Source organism: Castor canadensis, chromosome X (genome assembly GCF_047511655.1).
Source record: "Castor canadensis chromosome X, mCasCan1.hap1v2, whole genome shotgun sequence".
In the NCBI taxonomy this organism is placed as follows: domain Eukaryota; kingdom Metazoa; phylum Chordata; class Mammalia; order Rodentia; family Castoridae; genus Castor; species Castor canadensis.
This window is the reverse complement of record NC_133405.1, coordinates 1784648-1809284: the sequence shown is the minus strand read 5'-3', so window position 1 is coordinate 1809284 and position 24637 is coordinate 1784648. Positions and strand designations below refer to the sequence as shown.

At 51.2% G+C, this 24637-nt stretch overlaps 1 protein-coding gene and 1 non-coding gene across 3 annotated transcripts; one reads left to right on the top strand and one right to left on the bottom strand.

Moving 5' to 3' along the window:
- Nucleotides 1–481: 481 nt before the first annotated feature.
- On the top strand, nt 482–10199 carry Dusp9 (dual specificity phosphatase 9). Of its 2 annotated transcripts, XM_074062568.1 has the most exons (7): nt 482–662; nt 996–1160; nt 1983–2071; nt 5762–6098; nt 6660–7067; nt 8290–8745; nt 9051–10199. In XM_074062568.1, the coding sequence occupies exons 5-7, from the start codon at nt 6695–6697 to the stop codon at nt 9374–9376; spliced, it is 1155 nt and encodes a 384-aa protein (XP_073918669.1). In that variant the 5' UTR covers nt 482–662; nt 996–1160; nt 1983–2071; nt 5762–6098; nt 6660–6694; the 3' UTR covers nt 9377–10199. The 2 variants fall into 2 exon arrangements, with proteins under 2 accessions (XP_073918669.1, XP_073918670.1); XM_074062569.1 differs by lacking the exon at nt 5762–6098.
- A 2116-nt stretch (nt 10200–12315) lies between these two features.
- On the bottom strand, nt 12316–12422 carry LOC141420050 (U6 spliceosomal RNA). The gene has a single exon (XR_012444758.1). It is a non-coding gene; the product is annotated as a U6 spliceosomal RNA (small nuclear RNA).
- Nucleotides 12423–24637: the final 12215 nt, after the last annotated feature.

Sequence of the window (24637 nt, the reverse complement as noted above, 5' to 3'; positions counted from 1 at the left end):
GCCTTGACTGCCCATGGCCATAGGCTGGTTCCCAACATCCCCCCAGTGCAGGTCTGAGCCCCAGCTCATCCATGACTGGTCTGGGAGTCTTGGAATGACTAGCCCTGCCTTTGCCTCCTCCTCCCCCAAACCTGGGTGCAATGGGTATCCTGTACCCACGCTCAACTGAAGCTCTAGGCTTCTGAATTCATCCTGGCCCCACTACATTACTGAGCAACCACTGAGAACGAGAAGCACTGCCTCAGTTTCCCTAACTGTAGCATGGGAACAGTCTCTGACTTCCAAAACTGGTGTAAGGATAAAATGAGGTTTTGATGGGAAGGCTTGTGATCTTTGGTGCAAAGAAAAGCAAATGGGACCTGGTGCCAACATCCTCTTCCCCCACACTCTCCTAGCCCCTCCCCCAACATCCTGGCTCCACCTCTTCCAGGCACCGAGGCTCACACGTTAATTCCTCTTAGGCAAAATCTGACACATGAGAACGGGAGAGGACTGTGCGGGAGGACCCGGGGTGGGGGCAGTTGCAGCGCTGTCAACGGGACCTCGTATTCACTCCATTGTCGGAGCGGGAGGTGGCCCCGGAGACCAAGCTGTTCACTTCTGCTGGAAGCAGGGATGGCCAGTGTAGACTCTCCAGGTCAACCCCACTAGCCACAGCCTAGGTCAGCCCCCTCCCACTCCACTCCAGCGCCCAAGCTCGGGGCTCCCAGGCAACCGCGCTGTTGGGAGCTGGGGGACCACAGCATCATCACGCAGGACTCGAGTTGTGGGCAGAGGCTTGCAGGTGGGAGGAAGGCGGGTGGGGGCGTGAGAGGTGGAGGGAGATGTTGGGCAGGCCCGCGAGGCTTCTCCCCATCCCTCCCCGGCGCTGCTGGCGACATTGCCGCTCCTGGGCAGGGGGCGGAGAAGACCGCGACGGGAGGGGAGGAGGCGGAGGCGGAGGCGGCGGAGGCGGAGGCGGTGGCGGAGGCGGGATTTGGAGTTTCCCTCCGCAGCAGCAGCGGCGGCGGCGGCCCCTAGGCTCCAGGCGAGGCCGCCGCCGGGGGCTCTGCTGGCGTTTGGCGTTTGGCGTTGGCCGTGGCGCTTTCCGCTGCTCAAGCTACCGCAACTTCCCGGCCGCTACGGACGGAGCCGGGGGTCGCGGGCCGAGCCCAGCCGAGGTGAGCAGAGCACGCGGCACCCCGGGGGGCTCCCACCCCACCCCCACCCTGCCTGGCTGCCCTCCCCCACGTGCGTTCCTCTACCCTGCACCCCCAAAAGTCCAACCAACGCACACCGACCCCGGGGCCAAGGCACGCGCCCTTGCAAGACCCATTGGTTCCTACCACTGCACACTACCTCACCCTGCCCGTGCGCCTCCCATGTCCCCTGCCACTTCCACCAGCTGCACTATCGCGAGCGCGCAAAACACGCACCGCGGACCCAGGTCCCTGTAGCGCACACATCAGCAGCCCCTGACCCACTACTCACCACTGTCCTCAACTCACGCTAACACCCATCCCAGACCCTGCCACGCCCCAGTGTATACCCAGGCGCGCACGCGTTGCCAACACATCCCTGCGCTATCTGCACGAACGTAGCTCCCACACACACTCTGTGCCCCACCATCTCAAACTTCCCATATGCCCATTACAGACACCCCACCCACGTTCCCAGCCCAGAGACACTGTAGTCCACCCACTACAACACAAACCCACATCCCAGAGGCCGACACTCCCCATTACCCAGCAGACACCTCCAGCATCCCCGACACGCACTCTCATACACCCCAACATGCATGAACACCTGCTTGATTGCATGCTCTCCAGCATCCTGCCCAACCCCCTTCGCAAATAGCCCTCAACACCACCCCCCACCACATCGCTGAGTCCCTCCCACCACTCCCCCCCCCCAACACCTGGCACACGGGCTCTAAAGGCTGCAGCATTTGGTGGCATCCTTGCCAGGCAGCGGCTTACTAGTCTGGTCCCCCCCCTCCCCAGGTGCCTCCCTAAACAGACCTCGAGACTCCCGGGGAACTGACTTGACCTCTTCTTCTCTAAGAGATAAAGAAGGCACTTTGGGGCCCAAGGTAAAGTAGTAAGGTGTGGAGGCGAGGGGCCGCGGGGGTGGAGGGAGGGCAGACAGTGGCAGGGACTGAAATGGAGAAGGCCCAGCTGGGACCAAAGGGGTGCCAGCTGCCCGGCCCTCACGCACGTACCCGTAAGGGCTGGAGTCCGCGTGCACTGTCTGTGTCCCTGTCTCTGCGTGGGTGCTGTGAGGAGGGCTGTGTGTGCACGTGTGCATGTGCGTGTCTGGGAGGAGTGATCGGCAGGAGGAAGAAGCAGGAGCGGCACCCTCCCGGGCTGCCCCAGGCAGCAATCGGTTTCATTCATTCATGCCTTCTTTGTTAACGAGCATTTCTTCCGTGGGCGCCGGGCGCGTGCCAGGCCCTGCACTGGGGGCTGGGGCCAGCTTGGGGCCGGGCACACACCCGTTCCTGCCTTGGAGGAACTCCCAGTCCCGCGAGGAGCCTGACCAGGGAAAGCAGAAAGCCATTCCCAGCGGAGAGTGGATTTGGTGGAAAAGACACTGGATTTGGCAGGAACGCTGTCTCTGGGAGTTGTGCTCCTGGCCATGTGACCGGGCCGCGACAGCCGAAATCCTGCCACTCGGCCCGGCGGGAACGGTGCATTTCGTGCGGGAAAGGCGAGGCGCCGCTCTCGGGAGGCTCGCGGGCCCAGGGAGCGCACGCCGCGCGCGCAGGGCCTGCGGGGGGCGTTGGCCTGGCAGGGCGGAGGCCCGGGGTGCCCGGCTGGGGCGGCAGTGGGCGCAGCGCCCACCCTGCGGTGAGTCGCGAGCACGCCGCCTGGCTCCGCCCGCCCGGGCGGCGCGGGGGTGGGGAGCAGACGAGACCCCGACACGCGTCTGCTCCCCCAAGCCCAGCCCGCTTGGGGAGCGGCCGCGGGGCGGGGCCAGCCCCAGAGTCGGCGCTGCAGGGGGCCCGAGTGGGGGCGGCCCCGGCGAGGAGTGGGGGCGGGGGCTTGGCTGCACTGAGCCCTGCAGTGCGGAGGTGGCAACAGGTTCCCATTTGTCCTATTGCCGGCGCTGTGGGCGCTGCAGGCGGCGGGCACTGAACACTGACTTTGAGATCGAGTGCCCCTCACTGCCTGACGCTTTCTCCCGGTGATGGGGCGGGGGGGGGGAGCCTTGACAGCAGGGGTCTGGAACAAGGGGCAAGGGAACTACTTCAGATGTCAGCAGAAGTGTCAGGATTGCTGGAGCCTAGGCTTCCCTTTCCTTCACCACTGCGGAGAGCCGCCTCCCCCAGCATCCTCATCCCTAGCCTACTTCCTCCAGGAAGCCCTCTCCAGAGAGCAGGACCGAGCACCTCAGGAGCCCGATATCCCTCGGGTTTGGGATCCTCTCTCCAAGCACACTGAGCCCCATGACAGGGTGGGTGGAATACGTGCCTCTCAGTTCCCGTCCAGCCACATCCTCACGCCCCCCCCCCACAATCCACAACGTGGCCAAACTCTAGCCCTGCTTTCCAGGCTGGCACATTGCAGAGCCCCTATGGTGCCTTCTCCCCTTGCCCACCCCAAGGTCCCACCCACAGCTGCAGTGGTGTCTGGAGGCAGCCCCCAGGCTGGGTGCCCATGGCCAGATGGCAGATGGTGCCCACTTCTAACACTGTGGAGCTAGGATATGAGAGACTGTTCCAGGAACATGCTGAGAAAGGGAGGACTGGGCCACGCCACAGCCCTAGCCCTCTGAGGCCACTGGAGCACGGGAAAGGGAGACTACAGGCTTGCCCAGGTGCCCAGGAGCAAGGTAGGAGGCCTGGAGCTTGAGCAGAACCTGGGAAACAGCACAGGAGTGAGGCCTGAGCTGGAGGCCCATGCCCACAGGGCCAGAGGGAAAGGGCACAGCACATATGCCCAGAGCCCCTGCATGTAGGCCTTGGGACTTGTCCTAGAAGCAGGGACATGGTGGAGTGTGGTCAGAGATGAGTTCACTCCCCACGGCCTAGAAGTCTGGGGCTGGTGACCCGCTGCAGGGAGGTAGGGAGAGGGAAAACTAGGGGCCCTTTAGAGGTGACCTAGCTTTCTGTAGCCTGCTTCTTTCCTTAGCATCACTTCGTGCAGTGTCGTGCCTTCACTTCTATGGTTCCACCGACATACGAAGGCCTGCAGTGATTCTAAATGTTGCACTTCTAGGTGGCTTTGTGGTTTTTCATTCCTTAGAAAAATATTTTGTGGTGCCCATCTAGTGTGCTTAAGTCTGCTTTCTTTTATTTAGTTCCTTCAAATAGATTCCCAGAAGTAGCCAGAAGGTATAATTTTTGTGTGTGTGTAGTTCTTGATACAAATTAATTTCCAAAAAGGCCTAACACAAAATCCTCGGGCAGAACTGCATGCTGGATTCACAGCAACCTTGCTAACAAGGGGCGTTCCTGTCTGAGAACATTCCACAAATGCAGCCAGTGGGAAGTGTTACCTTGCTCTTGTTTTACCTTGCCTTTCTTTTCTTTTTCCGTTTTTAGTGGCCCCGACGTGATTTGAACATACCTTGTTTTTGAATTGCCTTTTTTCCATGTCTGAGATTGAACCTTCCCCCCAATTTTTTTTTACCCCATCACATTCTTTCCTTCATGCAGTATTGCAGTTTTGTTGAGTTCATTATCCATTTATCTACCAGGGTCTTAACCTTTTGATTATTTTTTATGAGCTTTATCTTATCTGTTGTGTTTTCCTTCAACACTGTTATTTGCTTTTCTTGAGCTTTAAACTGAGAAATGACACATAGCCAGATCTTTTTTTTTTTTTTTAGAAACCTCCCCTGCCCCTCTTTTCATTGTCTCAGCACTTATCACTCTCGAGGGGTCTTGTTCTGTCTCTGCTTGCTGTTGATCTGTCCTGCTGGATTGGGAGTGCCAGTCAAGCAGGGCCCTGTGTGTCCTGCCTGTTCATAACCTGTGCCAGTGGAAAGGATGGAGGCCATCAGCCTTTGCTAAACGATGTTCTGGCACAGGACAGGGCAGGTTGATGCACACAGGCCTGGAGTCAGGGAGATGGCTTTGGAAACTTTGGAAGCTGTGATACTGATTTAGCTAAGAGATGGTGAATGTGAGCCCATGGCCAGAAAAGGAGGCAGAGGGGAGCATGGATGGAGGGATGGAGAGAGTTCAGTGGAAACTGCTTCTCTCCAGATGGATCCATCCAGAGGGTCAAGGGAAAGGAGTCCAGGGGTGAGTCCTGGGATTCATAATGTGAGAAGAGCAAAGTGTCCTAGTTTAGGGCTGGGAGCTCAGAGCTCCTGGGTGCCTTGAGCCAGGCCTGTGCGAATAAAGCCAGATGGGAGGTAGGGTGTCCAGGAACTGCCCTATGCCTGCCTAGCCCTTCAGTTGGCCTTAGGCAGAAGTCTGGGTGGAGAGGCAACTGGTGGTCTCTAGCCCTGCTACCTCCTCTCCTCCACGATTGTAGTGGCACCCCGAAGTAGCCCAAGGTGTTGGTTCTGTTTGGCCCATTATACAGACAGGGCCACTGAGGTGCAGACTGGATATGATGGTCCAGGATCACTGAGTAAGTTGTTGGAGGCAGCTTCTGGGGCAGGGGCATTGGGCTTTTGTCCCCACCCCTCCCCCTGCCTCCAGGGCCAGGCTGGCGCCGGCTAGGGGTAACTGCAACTGGTCCCCTGCTGGGCCCCTGACCTGCCCTTGGCCTCTGCCCCGACCCTGTCCCGCCTGGGTGGAAACCCCAGCTCAGCCTGCCACTTGCAGATCCCACCCGACTGCTTCGCTTGCACCCGTTGGCTCACCAGCCCCCCTGAGCCCGCCCGCTGCCCCGCCCCGGCCCGCCCCTCTGAGTTGCTACTCCGCGTCCTAAGACCGAGGCTTCCAAGGTGGAAGCTGGGTCCCGCTGCAGGAAGCGGCCGGCGCGGCGCGCGAACGGCGTGAGGCTTGGCCTCCACGTGCAAGCCTGCTCCGCCGCCCCGCCCTCTCCCGGCGCCCGGGCCTGGGGACTCTGTGCCTGCACACGGTGCTCCGCGCTCAGCCGTGGCCGTAGTCGTGGCCAGGACATCCACGCGCGGCCGCCTGGCGCCGGATCGCGCCCAAGGTTTCTCCTTTTGTTCTCTCCTGGGGCGGGAGCGGGGGAGGTGGGGTGGGTCAACTTCGAGAGGGCCCGGCAAGGCCCATCACCTCGGCGACCCCTTGTGCCCTGCGTATGCCTGGCCGTGGGGGCACATCTAGGCCTTGAGCCCCATTTCCTTACACGCATACACCCGCAAAGTCGAACTCGGGGAGCGACTGCAGGCAGGCCAAATGAGAGACCTAGGAAAGGGTGTGAAGGAAAGTGGCTTTGGCCTCAGGGCGCCCTGGGAGGAGACTTGAAGGGGCCGTTAGACACCCAACTCTCTTCTGGGGCACCCCTCGCGCTCTCCCAACTGGAGGCTGGCAGCAGTGCCTGGGGCCGAGCGGCTGCCTCGAGCGTTTTTCTTGGGGCGCCTCTTTGCCTGTCCTCACCGCGGGTGGGGCGCGAGGAGAGAAGCGGGCAGTGGAGGAGTGTCCCGCCTTCAGGACACGCCATCTCCGCCGCCACGGCCGGTGCCCAAGAGCGGCCAGCCGCGGAGACCCGAGCTGCTCACGCCGCGCGCCTTCCCTGTCCCTCTCTCCGCAGCACCCGCTGCCCGACGTGCAGAAAGCCGTGCGCCCATGGAGAGCCTGGGCCGCTCGTGCCTGTGGCTGCGCCAGGAGCTGTCGCCCCCGCGGCCGCGGCTGCTGCTCCTGGACTGCCGCAGCCGCGAGCTGTACGAGTCGGCGCGCATCGGCGGGGCGCTGAGTGTGGCCCTGCCCGCGCTGCTGCTGCGCCGCCTGCGGAGGGGCAGCCTGTCGGTGCGCGCGCTCCTGCCCGGGCCGCCGCTGCAGCCACCCCCGCCCGCCCCGGTGCTCCTGTACGACCAGGGCGGAGGCCGGCGCCGGCGCGGGGAGGCCGAGGCCGAGGCCGACGAGTGGGAGGCCGAGTCGGTGCTGGGCACCCTGCTCCAGAAGCTGCGGGAGGAAGGCTACCTGGCCTACTACCTACAGGGTAAGTGCGGGCGATGGGCTGCGGACTCCCGCCTGGGAGACGGGGCCCTGCCTTCCCAGGGGATTTCACAGTTCATTTGACCTTGGGCCAGCTCCATCTTATTTTGTCCGAAGTGGAGGTGAGACTCCCTCTCCCGATAACCTGCCACGCTGCTTTAAGGGGAGGACCTGGGCACGACCTTGGGCAAGTCCTCTACCCTCTTAAGCCCCAGTTTCCGAGTCTGGAAAAGGGGGAGAACTGACCTGATCTGACCTAGTTCACACTATGCTCACGAACAAAGTAGCAAGTGCTGCTCCCAGTGTCTGGGCAACAGTCTCCCCACTTCCCCTCAGCTGCTCCCTGCTCCCTTGGAGGCAGGGACCAGACGGCAGGAGGGAAAAATCCCAGGCTCTTACAGAAGAGACAGAGAGAGAGAGAGAGAGAGAGAGAGAGAGAGAGAGAGAGAAAGCAGGGAAAAGGAGGTAGCAGGGTCAGGGGTGGGTGGAGGCGAGGAAGGCTGATTGGGGCCTGTTAGCTCTTTGCTGAGCCAAACACCCCCTCCCCAGAGGCCCAGCACAGGTCAAGGTTCCCATGAGCCTATAGAACCAGCTCTCCTTACCTCCTGATCAGTTAATTACCGAGAAAGGTCATTGGGCTGTATTGGGATATATAAATATGGAAAGTATCAGGTTTCCAGGCCCCCAACCCCAGCCCAGGGGAATGGAGTGTGTAGATGAAGGAGATGCTGTTTCCTTGAGACTTTGGAACCATTCAAATGGAATGCCATGCTCTCTCCCAAGCTCCCCACTTCTTGAGGTCCCCCTTAGGGGGTTCATCCCTCAGCGGGCTCCTGGCCACACTGGATCAGGAGATTCTCAGGCAGAGAACTGACAGCTGAACCTTTCCACATCTTTAACTGGTGGCCACTGTCCTCGGTTGAGTCTTACACATTCCTCCACTTGTTCCTGGGGATCCCTTCAGTGGGTCTGCCTGGGACCAGCAGCTGCAGTGAGAGCACTTGCCATCCAGAGCAACAGTCAATGGTGCTGAGTTAGGATGGCTGGGTGTTCACAGCACACCACATGTGGCCCTCAGTACAGACTAAGCTGCTGGCTTGTATGTTCCCTTTTCAGACATCTGCAAATCCCCTGGGTTATCTAGGGTCCGCTCCCTATGCCCAGCAAGGGACTCCTGGTTGCGCTGGAGGCTAGGTCAGCAGGACCCACCCCCTCTCTCCCAACAGGTGGCTTCAGCAGATTTCAGGCTGAGTGCCCTCACCTGTGTGAGACCAGCCTCAATGGCCGTGGTGGCTCAAGCATGGCCCCAGTACCCAGCTCAGTGCCTGTGGTAGGGCTGGGTGGCCTGTGCCTGGGCTCCGATTGCTCTGACGCGGAATCAGAGGCTGACCGCGACTCCATGAGCTGTGGCCTGGATTCCGAGGGCACCACACCCCCTCCAACTGGGCTGCTGCCATCCTTCCCGGTCCAGATCTTGCCCAACCTCTACCTGGGCAGTGCCCGGGATTCCGCCAATTTGGAGAGCCTGGCCAAGCTGGGCATTCGCTATATCCTCAATGTCACCCCCAACCTTCCTAACCTCTTTGAGAAGAATGGCGACTTTCACTACAAGCAAATTCCCATCTCAGACCACTGGAGCCAAAACTTGTCCCAGTTCTTTCCGGAGGCCATTGCATTCATTGGTGAGTCCTCTCTGCCCTCTCCGTCCTCCCTCTCCACCACTTCCAAGCCCAGCTCCTGGCCTTTCCTCTTCTGCCCCTCTCCCTTAAGAGAATTCTTTCTAGGCTTAGCTGCCATTCCCAGAGCCCAAAGCTGGGAGGGCATGGAGGGGAGAGGTAGAGCTCACACTGGCTCCAGAGGCTGCTAGCAAAACCTCCAAGACTCCTCAGGCCAGTTGTGGCTCCCTGGCCAGGGCCACCTGGCTCAGAGGATGAGGGTGCTGTAGGGGTCCTGGCTTCTCATGCTGGCCCTGTCCTGCCCCTCCCAGACGAGGCCTTGTCTCAGAACTGCGGGGTGCTCGTCCACTGCCTGGCAGGGGTCAGCCGCTCTGTCACTGTCACCGTGGCCTACCTCATGCAGAAGCTCCACCTCTCGCTCAATGACGCCTACGATCTGGTCAAGAGGAAGAAGGCTAACATCTCGCCCAACTTCAACTTCATGGGGCAGCTGCTAGACTTTGAGCGCAGCCTGCGCCTGGAGGAGAGGCGCGCCCGGGGCCAGGGCAGTGGGGGGCAGGAGTCCACCACGTCAGACCCGCCTTCCTTCTTTACCACCCCCACCAGCGATGGGGTCTTTGAGCTGGACCCCACATAAGGCCCTGCAGGGCTGGCGGCTGGTCCCCACCTACAACCCCACACCCAGCCGGTGCTCTGACCACCCATGCGGTTGGGGGGGGGACTCAGTCATAAGCAGGGGGGTTGGGGGGAGGGAAAGCTCAATACCTCACGAGGGGGGGCAGCAGAGCCAGGCAGGAAGGGGAGCAGTGACCTGCCCTGCCCACCTGGACAGCCGCGGGAATCCTATTAAACGTGCCTATGGGCCGGCCCGGGGCCGCCGGCCCGACCCGCACCGCTCTTGGGCGGGACCACGCTCCAGAACCTGCCTTTTCTGCGACTGTTACTTTATTCTTTGGGGGGTGGGGGGGGTTCCATCTCTGAAGGACCATTCCAGGTGGCTGCCTGTTCCCTGGGCTCTGGTACTCAGCCAACTCAGCTGGGCCCTGGGCCTCCCTGCTGTTTCCCCTCCTTTGCCACCGGGACCAGCTCTCAGTCTCTTCTTTGTCCCCAAGCAGCCACTTGTGGGGAGGGCTTGTCACCTACACCGGCGTAGCACTTTCCTGTTTCTATGACAAGGGCTTGGACCTCTCTGGGCTGGGGGCCTCCCGGGGGGCTGTGGGCCCAGAGAAGTGATGGCTGTTCGGCATCCACAGGGACAGCCTGTCTGGGTGGCTTCTTGATGGACAGTGCCACAGGGGAGGGCATGGGCCTGGGAGCCAATAGGAGGGTTCCCAGCCGCACATCTGGCGCCCTGACTATTTCTTGCCTCCTCCCCCAGATGTCTTGACAGGATCACTGGGGCTCTTTGTGACTGAGGGTGGTCAAACTGCCACCGGAGAAGATGGGGTCTCAGAGTGAGAGCCGGGGGGGGGGGGGCGGGGGGGGAAGGAAGGATGAAGGCCTCAATTTTGCTGCTGCGGGTCTCACACAGCCGCTGTTGGTTTGGGGGGCAGGGAAGGGGCCAGGCTGCAGACACACACAGTCATTCATTCCAGTCCACACCCCTTGTGGGCCGGCATGCATGCGTGTGTGTGCGCGTGTCAGTGTTCACACATGCACACCCACCTACTTACACACCCGGCCTGGGGCAGCAAAACCATCTCACCCTTGAACCTGGAGGAGGGGCTGTGCTTGTTTGTTTTGTAATCCACATCATGATTGCTTTCTTTAATCGTTTCTCCTGAATAAACGGTTTATTTAAGATACTGGACAGAAAGGGATCCTGAGCTCTTTGGAGGGGAGAAGCTGGAGAAGGGCACCCTCGCTCTCCCTCTCCACTTGGCCATATGGAAAGGGGATGTACTCAGACACCGCCCCACTCCCCTTCCATGCCATCATTTCCCATCTGTGCTCCACTGCCTATTGGCCAAATCTCTGAGCCACCAGTTCACTCACAACCCAGCTGAGCCCCTACACTGCTAGAGACTAGGACACAGCAATGAGCCAGACATAAAGAGCTTGCACTGGGCACCAGTGGCTCACGCCTGTAATCCTAGCTACTCAGGAGGCAGAGATCAGGAGGATCTCGGTTCGAAGGTAGCCCGGGCAAACAGTTCTTGAGATCTTATATTGAAAAAAACCCATCACAAAAAAAGGGAGGGGGGCTGGTGGAGTGGCTCAAGGTGTAGGCCCTGAGTTCAAAACAAAGTACCGCAAAAAAAAGAAAAAAAAAAAGCTTGCTCGATGCCAACTTTCTGGAGGGGTAAGAAAGACAACAGTGAATAAATAATAAGTCCCCTGGTATGTGTCCAGTGCCACAGACAGAGCAGGGAATCAAGGATCCAAAAATTGGTCATGAAGTTCGGCAAGTGACCCCTGAGGTACCATGTGAATCAGATCCAAGTCCTGCCCCAAAGTGCTCTGAAGTACAGCCCTGTTTGAGTATCGTTGTGGGGGACCTGAACAGGAAGGGGACATGGCCTAAGTGTGTCTTCCCTTCTGTCACATAGTATGGAACTGGGGCTGCAAAGACCCAGGGAGAGGGCAGAGAGCCCTGGGAAGCCATTGGCCATCTAAAGTAACAAGCAGGACCTACAGCTCTCTCTACTCTGGACACTGCCATTCCTTCTCCACACCACAACTGGAGGGGCCTGCAAAGCTGTGATTCTCCAGCACGGAAAGTGGAGGGGCAGCTGGAGGCCAGTGGGGAACAAGTGCAGCTTTCCATCCCTGCAGTAATACCTGAGACAGTCAGCCTGTAGAGAGAGATTATGTGGGCTCAGTTTCAGAGGTTCCAGCCCCATTGCTTTGGGCCTGTGGTGAGGCAGTACGTTACGATAGGAGCGTGCAGCGAAGCAAAAATGGCCCCTTCATGACCAAGAAGGAAAAGAGAAGAAGATGAGGGGCCAGGGTCCCCCAGCCCTCCTCAAAGTTATGCTCCCAGTGACTTAAAGACCCACACACACACACCAGGCTCCACTCCAAAAGTTTCCATACCTCCTGATGGCATCACCCTAGGGACCAAGCCCTCAAACACAAGGGCCTTCGGGGGACAGTCAAGATCCAAACCACTTACAAGCATTGTGGACCAGATATCCAGGAGCTCTCCTGGTTCAGAAGTTCTAAAATGTGGATGAGTTCTAAATCAGAGTGACCAAATGGCTGAACTTGTGAGAATACTAGAGAAAAGCACTTAAGTGAGAAACAGGCCCATCTCTGTTGGTCCAGAAGAACCAAGGGTATCTCCTATAGGCCCAGGAGTCAGAAGTCTCCACAAGGAATGCAGCCCCTCTCACACCTTGATTTTAGTCCAGTGAAATCTATTTTGGGTTTCTGCCTTCCAATGGGATTTGAACTCAGGGCCTACACCTTCAGCCACTCCACCAGTCCTTTTCTGTGATGGGTTTTTTTGAGCTAGGGTCTCCCAAACTGTGTGCCCAGGCTGACTTCAAATTGCATGGGATCCTCCTGATCTCTGCCTCGTGAGTAGCTTGGATTATAGGCATGAGCCACTGGTGTAAATTGTGTTTTTTTTTTTTTAATGTGGTACGCTCCATGGATTTGCTTGCCATCCTTGCACAGGGGCCATGCTAACCTTCTCTGTATTGTTCCAATTTTAGTCTATGTGCTGCTGAAGCCAGCACAATGACACTACTACTGGGATTTAAGCTCAGGGCCTCACACTTGCTAGGTAGGTGCTCTACCACTTGAGCCACTCCACCAGCTAAAATTGTGTTCTTTAGGCCACTAAACCTTTGTGACAGCAGCAACAGAAAACAATTACAATAGATGACCTTGAAAAAATACCCCCACAGAAAGAGGTAAGGATGTGTACCTGACCTTGGATTTAGGGAAAAGTGGAAAAAAAAGTCACATCCTGGGAATTTATTGCCACAGCTGGAATGTTCACTTAGATCACTTATGTGGTCTGGACATAGAGTAGAGGATGTTCTAGAATGTCTTTCTTGGAGGGGGGAACAGAGACAGTGATGGAGTTGGTGGAAAGCTCTGGATTTGTCTTGAAGCTGAATTTGATTCTCACACACAGGTTTTATTTCAATTGTGACAGCCCATCTAAAATAACAAACTTTAAAACAATAAAATAAATGCTTAAAAGGTCAAAATGGCTGGCAGAATGGCTCAAGTGGTAGAGCACCTGCCTAGCAAGTATGAGGCCCTGAGTTCAAACCCCAGGAACACCAAAAAAAAAGAAATATAAGGTGTTGAAAGAATGACAAAAAAAACAAGACTATAAACTGTTGTTCTTGAAAGAGGACCAAATAGAACTTCTAGAAACTGAAAATGTAACAACTGATCAAAAAAGAGAGAGAGAAGTTAGTCTCAGTGGCTCATGCCTGTAATCCCAGCTACTAAGGCAGAGATCGGGTGGATTGCAGTTCAAGACCAGCCCAGGAAAAAGTTAGGGAAATCCCATCTCAACAAATAAGCCAGGTATGGTAGCTTGCAATAGTGGTCCCAGCTGCACAAGAGGGATAGGTAGGAGGGTCAGGGCCCAGGCCAACCCCAGGCCAAAACGCATGACCCCAAATAACTAAAAAAAAAAGGGGGAGGTGAAGGGATAGGGGCATGGCTCAAGTGGTAGAATGCCTACCTAGCAAGCTTAAGGTTCTGAGCTTAAGCTCTAGTACTGTGGGGAGGGTGGAAATACGCACTATTTTAAAAGCCAATGGCTAAATAAACATTTTTTAAAAAGCCAATGGCGAGGACTTTTTCAAAACTGGTAAAAACAGTGGAAGAGATTCGAGTATCCTTAGTCTCCATTTTAGAAATAAAATGCCCAAAGTCTGATAAGGTATATGGTTTCCCAGTTAGACACTATTTCCCATCCTCCTTTGCCAAGAATTGTGACCCCATTCTTGCATATCATCTGCTTTGTCCATCAGCGCCCTTTGCATTTTCATCATAGTTACTCTAAATTTCTGTGTGCTAATTCCAACACTCCTGCCCTACCTGACTCTGGTTCTGGTACTGACTTTGTCTTGTCAATGGTGTTCTTTGTTGTTTAGTATGCCTTGAAATTTTGTTGTTGTTGAAAGCTGTACTCCATGTTCTGGGTAAGAGGAACTGCTGTAAATAAACCTTCAGCCATGTGGTGGTGAGGTGGCCGGAGAGGGACTCCGTCTCAGTCTATTAGTGAGTCTGTGCCCTGGCCTGTGACCTTCACAGATGCTTCTCAGATTCTGCACCAGCCCCCTGTAGGTGGGACAGAATGGCTGGAGGGGGCTGGAGCTGAATATTCCCCTTCTCCCAGGTCGGTTAGGCTCCCGACAAGCCCCAGCAGGACAGACTGGTTAACTAGTTTCTCCTGAGGACAGGACTTGTTAAGAACACGATGCTTTGGAGGTTTTTCAGAATGGCTGTTTTCTCCCTCCCACTGCCAGACGCGTGGGCTTTTTCTTTGTACCCGGTAGGACTCCTGGAGGTAAAACCCACAACAGTACGGGGAGTCACAGAGTTTTAACCGTCCAGCCTCTGGGAGCATCCAACAACTCCGTAATTCCCATGTAGGTTCCTTCTTGTGGGTTTCTGCTCTGGTCACTTGAGATCTCCGTGTACACCTGTCTCGTTCCAGTCTGGGGAGCAACAGTTTGCCCTGTGACCTCAATTCCCTGACAGACCTAAGGGGGGTAGTTCATTGTCATCTTGGTCAGCTCTTTACTTGTTTGGGATAATTGTGATGACTTCCTAGCTCCTGCCACATACGACCAGAAGCTGGAAACTCTCCTAGGCCATTTTGGGGGCAGTACTGGGGTTTGAACTCAGGGTCTCATGCTTGCTAAGCAGTGCTCTATCACTTGAGCAACTCTGCCAGCCCTTGTGTGTGTGTGTGTGTGTGTGTGTGTGTGTGTGTGTGTGTGTGTGTGTGTGTGTTGGCTACTTTGGAGATGGGGTCTTGTGAGCAGTTTGCCTGGACTGAGTCTCTGCCTCCTAAGTAGCCAGGATTACAGGCGTGACCCACTAGTACCCAGCTCCTGTGCCATTTTTATGGGTTGACTTTTTCTTCTCATTATTGGTCACAGTTGTTGCTTAGTCTGTTTCAGTCAGAGGACTGGGTGCTACAGCTCACCTGGATTGTTTCTTCTCTCAGGAACCACAGTCCTTCACTGACTGCTGTCCACCAGCTAAAAACTATTGACTCACATACTTTGCTAAATGTTCTAAGTCATTTATGGTAGGGGTATAATCTGGACCCTGTTATTGTCTCATGGACATATTGATAGTAAATTTAGGCTTTGTTAAGTTTGCATGCTGAATTTTTTAGGGAGCTACTAAAAAAAAGATAGAGTACACTATTTCCAAACTAGTAGAGGAGAACATCAAATAATGAAGAAAAATCTCCAAAAGTCAAGAGAGAGAAACAGAAAAACATTGAAATAAGTAGAAAGTATAGCAGAAGATGTCAGAAATAGATCCAAACATTGCTAAGCAAACCAAATAGGTTAAACTCTCCTGTTAAAGACAGGATTTTTTTTTTTTTAAATCCAGCCATAAGCTGTTTGTAAGACATCCATCTAAAGGATGGAACAAAAAAAAAAAGAGGTTGAAAGGTAGGACTTCCAGCTGTTCAGCTATAGCCAAGTGAGGGGATATTGGCAAATAATCTCCCCAAAAGCAACTATAAAGTTGGGCAAAATTGACAAAAACATTTTGATCTGGAAATCAACCGAAGGTACGTAATAAACCAAGCAGCTGAGCACTAGTAAGAATAGGCAGACTCTGTGACACTCTGACCTGGAGCATAGTTGCCATGGACCCCATGAAAGGCCAGGAGGACGTGGGGCCAAGCTACGGTAGGCCATGAAGCCCAGCAGCTCCTCTGCCAAAGTCTGAAGAGGGGTTCACTCAGTTTGGATGGTGAGCAATGCCCCCAACCAGTAGCACTGTCACAGAAGTGACTTGTCAGACACAGGCCAGCAGTAGAGGGACAACAGCTCAGCTGTACTAGATTGAGAATGTGAACATGGCTGTGGCAAGCATTTTCCTGGTTGAATGGGGACTAGAGGAGTCCCAAGCCATTCATTCACTCCAGGACTGTGCTGAGGCTACACACACGTATAGAGGAGAGTCAAAAGGACCCAGTAGAAAGAAAAACCTAGAAAGACGTGAAAACAGCCTCAGCGTTAAAAGAGCTCCTGTGTCCACACACAGATCCCTCACCAGAATACACAAGCCCTATTAGCTCATGGCAGTGGAGTGCAGCTTCTGTCCAGTTTTTGTCTGACCACTAAGCTAGGCAGATACAGAGGTAAGTCCTAGGAAACCAGGCTTAACATTTTAAACCAGAACATACATTTTTTTGTTTTGCTTTGGGGTTTTTTTGGTGTGATTTTGTTTGTTTTGTTTTGTTTTTGTGGTACTAGGGCTTGAACTCAGGGCCTCAAGCTTGCTAGACAGGTGCTCTACCACTTGAGCCACTCCACCAGCCAAAAACACACATTTTTTTAAACTGGAAAAAATCTGAGCAGAGACACCAGTGAATGCACATTGCAGGGGGAGAAATTTCACAGATTTAGCCCAGAAAAGTTACACAATAAAAAACCAAGTATAAAACACGCACACAGCAGCAACAAATTCCACGAGGGAAGGAAAAATCAGACCAGAGTTGTTGGAAAAATACTATCTAAAATATCCAGTTTTCAACAAAAAGTTTTACAAGACAAGTAAATAAACAGTAAGGTGAAACCCACACAAAGGAAAGCAGTCTGTAGAAACTGTCTCTGTTCCCAAATATTACAACTAGCAGATGAAGACTTCAAAGCAGCTACTATAAATAGGTTCAAAGTAGTAAAGAAACCATATTTAAAGAGTTAAAGGAGCCATTGGAGTGCCTCAAGCAGTACAGTGCTGGCCTAGCAAGCATGAGGTTCCAAGTTCAAATCCCAGCACTGCCAAAAAAAAAAAAGAGTTAAAGGAAAGTTTGAGAGCAATTAACCAATAAATACTCTCAATAAGGATACAGTACAATAACTGAAATGAAGAAAGTAATAGTGAACTTGAAAACAGATCAATATAAATCATCCAAAAATGAGGGAAAATGGACAAAGCCTCAAAGACCTGGAGGACAGCATCACACATATGAAGACAGGTTTAACTGGAGGCTCTGGAGATGCAGAGAGAGTAACAAGCTGAACAAATATTTGAAGGAATAATGGCTAAACACTTCCAAAACCTGGTGAAAAAATTAATCAGAAGCAAGAAGTTCCACGAACCCCAAGTCAGATAAACGATACATTAGTCAACTTTTTGAGACTATAATAACAAGCTTCACACAGGCTATTCATGAGGAATAGATTAATTTAGCTCACAGTTTGGACATTTAAGGTCCAAAGAGTGCAATGATGCAGACATCAATGGCAAGAGTATATTTAGGAGCAAGCAAGTGACTTCATCTGAAACAAGAACAGAGAGAATGAGAAGGGCCAGGCCTTCTCCTTTTATAGCAACCTCTTACACAACTCAAAGGATCACACAGAAATGCCTTCCAAGATGGGCTGGCAGAGAGGCTCAAGTGATAAGAACACCCGTCTAGCAAGTGTAAGGCCCTAAGTTCAAACCACAATGCCACCAAAAAAAATTAGGAAAAAAAAAAAAAGAGCACATCTTCCAAGAGCACATCTTCACTGACCTAAGACTTCACATTAGGCCCCACCTCTTAAAGTTTCCATCACCTCCAATACCACCTTCCTGGGATCCATGGGTTTTGGGGGAGAAGGACAGAATGAAAGTATAAACCATAGCAACAAAAAGACAGTCCCTCATAGACACTTCATAGTCAAACTGTTTAAATGCAAAGATAAAACAATTTTGAAAGCAGCAAGAGAAAAATGACCCATGTAGAAAGGAACCACAATAAAATTAATATCCACCTTCTCATCAGACAAAATGGAAGTCAACCAGGTGTGGTGGTGTGTATCTGCAATCCCAGCTACTCAAGAGGCAGAGGCAAGAGGATCGTGAGTTTGAGGCCAGCCCAGGCGAGTTAGCAAGATCTATCTCAAAAGCACAATACAAACAAATGGACTGGACATGGTTCAAGTGGTAGAGCACCTGCCTGGCAAGCATGTGTTCAAAGTCAGGTTTGCATGAGTTCAAACCCCAGTATCACAAGAAGAAAAAAAAAAAAGTACAAACCAATTGCTTGTGGTCACACGTATAATTCTAGCTACTTGAGAGGTTGAGATTGGGAGGATTTTGGTTTGAGGCCAGCCCTGGCAAATAGTTCATGAGAGCTTCATCTCCAAAACAGCCAGACCAAAATGGACTGGAGTTGTGGTTCAAATGATAGAGCACCTGTTTTGCAAGTGTAAAGCCCTGAGTTCAAACCCCAGTCCCACCAAAATAAATAAACAAAGAGAAATAAAGCAAAAAGGGCAAGGCTTAAGTGGTAGTGTGCTTGCCCCAAAACTGCCAAAAAGTGACAAAAATATTATTACAGGAAAAAGGACAGTCCATAATGATAAAAGGGTCAGTTATTCAGGAAGGTATACCAGTTATAAATATATATGCACCTAACATCACAGCCCCAAACACAAAAAGCCATATCTGATGGAATTGAGAGGAGAAAATTCAACTATAATAGTTGGATATTTTAATCCCTCATTTTCTTTTTTCAATGTTTATATGGTCCTCATTTTCAATAATCAATAGAACTCGAGAAAATTAACGAGGGTATAGAAAATCTGAGCAGCACTATGAAAAAAACTGACCAAACTGATACTGATAGAACACATCACATAAGCACAGGATACACATTCTCTTCAAATGCACATGGAATGTTCTCCAGTATAGATCCTAACCTAGGCCATAAAACAAGTCACAATACAGTTAAAGAGACTTAAGTAACACAAAAATAGGCTCTCTGACCACAACAGAATTAAATGAGAGTGAAAGAGGAAGAGGGAGAGGGAGAGAGGGAGGAAGGAATGGAGGGAGGGAGGGAGGCAAACAAATCTAGGAAACCCAAAACATTTGGAAATTAAGCAACACACTCTAAGTAACTGACAGATCAAAGAAAAAATAAAGAGAATTTAGAAAAGGCCTTGGGCAGGCATGGTGGCATGCACCTGTGATGGTGCTACACAGGGGCATAGGTAGGAGGATCAAGGTCTGAGGCCAGCCCCAGGCAAAAACATGAGACTCTACCTGAAAAATAACTAAAGCAGAAAGGGATGGGGGCATGGCTCAAGTGGTAGAGTGCCTACCTAAAAAGGCCCTGAGTTCAAACCCCAGTACCGCTAAAAAAAGAAAAGACTTTGAACAGAATGAAAAAGCACAACATATCAAAGAGTATGGAGGCAGTTGAAGCAGGACTTAGAAGAAAATTTATAGTTTTAAATGCTTATCTGCAAAAATGAAAGGCTGCCTCAGGATCTACTTTAACAAACTAGAGAAAGAAGAGCAAAATAAATCCGAAGCAGCAGAAGGAAGGAAATGTATCACAGAAAGAAATGGAATTTTTTTTAAAAAGAAAAATGATAGGCAAAGTCAATCAAAACAGAAGTTGATGTTTTGAAAAAACCAAAAATCAGTCTTAGCTAGACTGACCAAGAAAAAAGAAAACCGAATTACCAAGACCAAAACGGGAAAGGGGAGCATCAATATCGACCTATAAAAATTGAAAGGATATAAGAAAATGTTTGGTTTTTTGTTTGGTTGGTTGGTTTTTGGCGGTACTCGGGCTTGAACTCAGAGCCTCACACTTACTAGGCAAGTGCTCTGCCCCTTCACCCACTCCACTAGCCCTTTGGTATTTTTCGAGATAGGGTCTCAAGAACTTCTTGCCTGAGCTGACTTGGAACCACAATCCTCCTAATCTCCACCTCCTGAGTAGCTAGGATAACAGGTGTGAGCCACCAGCATTGGGCAAGAAAATGTTTTAAATAACTTTATGCCAACAAATTAAACAACTCAGATTAAACGGACAAATTCCTAGAAAGACCATACCAAAACTGCCCTTAAAAGAAACAAAGTCTGCTGGAGGTGTGGCTCAAGCGGTAGAGGGCCTGCCTAGCTAGCACAAAGCTCTGAGTTCAAACCCCAGTACCACCAAAAAAAACCCCTCTCCCATTAGCTGAACGCTGCAGCAGGAGCAGGAGGGGTGGAGGGTGGCAAATCCTTAAGTTAAGGTTCAGGCTCTGATGAGCTGGCTGGGCCTGTTGAATCGCTTCTGTCTAGTGACATATGGTTGATGGGACAGGTCAGCAGTGGGCATCGGGAACCTCTGGCTTGCAGGCCTCCGACAGAGCACCTCCTGGAGGGTGCTTTCCCTTCAGAAGGATAGAAAGAACTCTGGGGTCACAGGTGTCGGTGATTCAATTCCTGGTTAATACAGAGCTGAAGCACTTCCAGCAAAGCCTGCATGTGCCTGTCCCCTCTGAAGCCAGGCCAGGTGGCCCTGTGTTCTGGAAGACCCCTCCAGTGGTATCACACCCCAGAGCCACTGTGTTCCCCAAGGTCTGGGAGGACTGGCTGGGGCTTGATCCCCACATTCATGATTTTAAAGCAAATACAGTTCAACAAACTGGGAACAGAGGGAAGATAAGTCAAGATGAAGGGCATTTATGAAAAAGGCAAAGCCACTGAGAGAGTGGCTCAAGTAGTAGAGCACCCACCTAGCAAGCGCAAGTACTGTGTTCAAGCTCCAGAACTCCTGAGAGAGAGAGAGAGAGAGAGAGAGGAAGGAGGGAAGGAGGGAGGGAGGGAGGAAGGAAGGAAGGAAGGAAGGAAGGAAAGAAGGAAGGAAGGAAAAGAAAATGCTCACATCAGATTTAATGATGAAAGACTATAGGATGCTTGAAAAGAAAATGCTCACATCAGATTTAATGATGAAAGACTATAGGATGCTTTTATTGCTAGTATTCAATGCAGAATTGGAGGCTCCTGGTAACACGATAAGGGGGGGAGTGGTGGACAAAAAGAAAGGAGAAATTAAAACCACCTAGATTGGGAAGAAAGAAGTAAAAACTCTTGTAGCTCGGTGGTAAAGTGCACGCTTAGCATGCAGGAGGCCTTGAGTTCCATCCCTAGCACCACCAAAAAACAATTTCAAAAGAAGTAATAAAACTATTTTCAGATAACACATCCTGCATGTAGAAAATCCTAAAGCACCCAAACAAAATTAAAACTCATCATAATTAATAAAACATTTAGCAAAGTAGCAGAAGGCAAGATCAATATATAAAAAAATGGTAACTTCTATACACTTGCCATAAAGAATCCAAAAATGAAATTAAGAAAATAATTCTGTTCACAGGATCATCTGAAAGAATAAAATTCATGAATAAACTTAACAAGAGGCACAATATGTGTGCACTGAAAACGATAAAACATAACTGAAAGAAATTAAAGATGACATAACTAGAATGGTTGTATATTCACAGACTGGAAAACTTAATGTTTTAATATCCCACTACTCCCCCTTCTAGTCTGCTCAAGTGCTATAACAAAATGCCATAGACTGAGTAGCTTAAGCAACAGAAATTCATTTTTTCACAGTTTTGGAGGCTAGAAGCCCAAGATCAGTGTTCCAGCCAGTTGGTTTCTGGGTTGTAAGCAGCCACCCTCTTACTATGTTCTGGCATAGCTTCTCCTTGGTGTGTGCTTGTGGAGAAAGAGAACAAGTGGATTCTCTGATGCCTCTTTTTTGTTGTTGTTGTTGTTGCACTGGGGTTTGAACTCAGGACCTCATGCATGCATTCAGTCCATAGCACTAAAATTTTATCTAAAGATTCTGTGCAAGCTCTGCCAAAATCCCAGCTGCCTTTCATTGCAGAAATTGACAAGTGGATCCTAAAATTCATACAGGAATTCAAGAAACCCAGAATATCCTAAACAACTTTGAAAAAAACAGTTGGAGAACGCCCACATCCTGGTTTTGAAAACTTACCACAAAGCTATAGTTATCAAGACAGTGTGGTACTGATAAGGATAGATATATAGATAAATAGAATAAAAGTTACAGTTGTGTGCGGCTGGTTTTTCAATAAAGGTATCAAGATAAGTTCACAGGAAAAGAATGGGCCTTTCAATAAACAGTGCTGGGCCAACTGGACAGCCACGAGCAAAAGAATGAAGTAGGACCTTAACCTCACAACACACACAAAAATCACCTCGGAATGGATCAAAGAGTTAAACCACTCAGAAGAAATTATAGGTGTAAATTTTTGTTGCCAGGATTAAACAATGGTTTCTTACATATGACACCAAAAGCACAAGCAATCAAAGAAAACTTTGGACCTCATCACAGTTTTAAAACATTTCTGCACTGATGAACACGAACAGACAGCAAAAAGGGGCCGGAGGCTGGTGGCTCACGCCTGTAACCCTAGCTACTCTGGGGGCAGAGAGCAGGAGAATTGAGGCTGAAAGCCAGCCCCAGGCAAATAGTTTGGGAGAGCCTATCTCAAAAACACACACCAAAAAAGGGCTGGCAGAGTGGCTTAAGTAGTAGAGCGCCTGCCTAGCAAGTGTGAGGCCCTGAGTTCAAACCCCAATACTGCCAAAAAGAAAAAAAAAAAAGAAAGAAAGAGGGAAAATATTTACAAATTATTTATCTGTTAAGGATATAGTAGCTAGAAAATATAAAGTATTCATCAATTAAAAACGGAAAATGTTTTCAATAGACATTTCTCCAAAGAAGATACACGAATGAATAACAAAGTGTAGGAAAAGATGCTTCACACCATTTGTGTTCAGTGCAATGCACATCAAAGCCACAAGGTGCCCTAGAATGGCTGTAAAAGAAAATCGCACACAATAGCAAGTGCTGACAAGGATGTAGAGCAGTGGGAGCCCTTCTGCCATGTAAATGGTGGGGTTGCTTTGGAAAACAGTTTGGCATACCCTTCAGACGTGAAAACATGAAGTCACCATAGAGCCTACGATCTCATTCCTCTGTATGTACTCAAGACAACTGGGCTGAGTGCGGTGATGCATGCCTGTATTCTCAGCACTTACAAGGCTGAGGGAGAAAGATCATGAGGTTGAGGCCAACCTGGGCAGCACAGTGAGTTCAAGGCTAGCTTGGGCTATACAGCAATACCCTGTCTCAGGAAAAAAACCAACAAAAAAGCCAGACAATTGAAATATATGTGCGTGCAAAACCTTGCTCACCAATGTCCACAGCAGCGCTATCCATAATAGCTAAAGTGGAATCAATCCACATGTCCGTCAATGGATGAACGATGTGACCTCTGCATACAGTGAAATATTACTCAGCTGGGAAAGGAATAAAGTGGCAATGCATACCACAGCGTGGCTGATCCCTGAGCACGTTATGCTAAGGGGAAGAAGCCAGACCTGACAGCTCACATACCGTCTGGTTACATCTGCTTGAAATAGCAGAGAAACAAACCCACAGACAGAAAGTAGATTAGTGGTTGCCAGGGGCTGGGGAGCAGCTGAGGGTTGATTGCTGATGGGTACAGGGCTTCCTTTTGGAGTAATGAAAATGCTCTGGAATTAGATCAAGGTTGCAAAAGCCCGCGGAAGTGTACATTTTTAAGTGTGAATTTTGTGGTACTGGTACGTGAATTATATCTCAATAAAACACAAATTTTAAGCTTGAAAGAGAAAGGATTGAAAAAGATATAGCAGATAAATGATTAACAACCAAAGGGGGCTGTGCCAGGCACCAGAGGCTCACGCCTGTAATCCTAGCTACTCAGGAGGCAAAGATGAGGAGGACCAAGGTTCGAAGCCAGCCTTGGTAAATAGTTCTTTTCCAAGATTCTATCTCAAAAATACCCAACACACATCCAAAAAAGCTGGCAGAGTGGTTCATGTGGTAGAGCGCCTGCCTAGCAAGCATGAGGCCCTGAATTCAAACCCTAGTACTGCTAAAAATGGAAAGGGGAGGCTGGAGGTGTGGCTCAAGCGATAGAGTGACTGCTTTGCGAGCTCAAAGCCCTGAGTTCAAATCCCAATCCCATCCAAAAAAAAACTAATAGTTGCTATCCAGGTACCCATGTCTCAGGCCTGTAATCCTGGCTACTTGGAGAATATGATGGGGATCAAGAATCAAGGTTGGAGACCAGCTGGGGCAAATCATGAGACCCGATGTCCAAAATAACCAAAGCAAAATGAACTGGAGGTGTGGCTGAGTTCAAACCTCAGTCCCACAAGAATAAGAATAATAATAATGCATAAAGTAACAAATTAAAAAAAACTACAAAGAGAAACTGGCAAAAAGCAGTCAGGCCTGTACTCAGGGCCTCTGTGAGGCAAGACTTGGCTCCCTGGGATGTAAGACAAGAGATCTGGAGATGGGTGCGAGGTCTTTATATTTATCAAGAGGGGCCAGAGAGAGTTAAAAAAATATTGAAAAACACTCTCAATGCAAAACTCTGATCTCGTCACTGTCCTTCTCAAACCTTCAGTGACTCCCCAGTGTGCTGTCTTCAGAAAGTTCACATTCCTGGTCACTTCCTCTCACAACTCACCTCAATCGGCCAAACGGGATTATTTGTAATTCCTCAAACGCTCCATACGTCTTACCTTGCCCACCTGGGGTTAGGGATGAAGATGGGGATGCCCGGATAGGGCTAGGGTTGGGTGGAGCGCATCATTGCCCTGTGCCCAAACAGTGACCCAAAGAGAAGAATGTGCAGTTTATAGTGCCAATTCAGTCATTCCCTGGCCAAGGGACCTGGCTTGTCCCCTTCATCTCTAGCTTTTCTCCTGGGTTCCCTGACAGAATCCTTGACTCCCACACAGTCCACCCGCAGCCCCCTCACCTGGTCAGCCCATCGCACTAAGCTCCACAACCCCAGTCTTGCTGGAAGTCTCTCTACACCTCTCCTGATCCTCATTTGGACCCAGACACCTCTGTCTCCCGGCC

What these genes read in the sequence shown, in the direction of transcription:
- Dusp9 (XM_074062569.1), top strand. Translation starts at nt 6,695, where the DNA reads ATGGAGAGCCTGGGCCGCTCGTGCCTGTGGCTGCGCCAGGAGCTGTCG. An exon ending in CCTGGCCTACTACCTACAGG is followed by an intron (nt 7,068 to 8,289) that starts GTAAGTGCGGGC and finishes CTCTCCCAACAG; the next exon opens with GTGGCTTCAGCAGATTTCAG. An exon ending in GGAGGCCATTGCATTCATTG is followed by an intron (nt 8,746 to 9,050) that starts GTGAGTCCTCTC and finishes TGCCCCTCCCAG; the next exon opens with ACGAGGCCTTGTCTCAGAAC.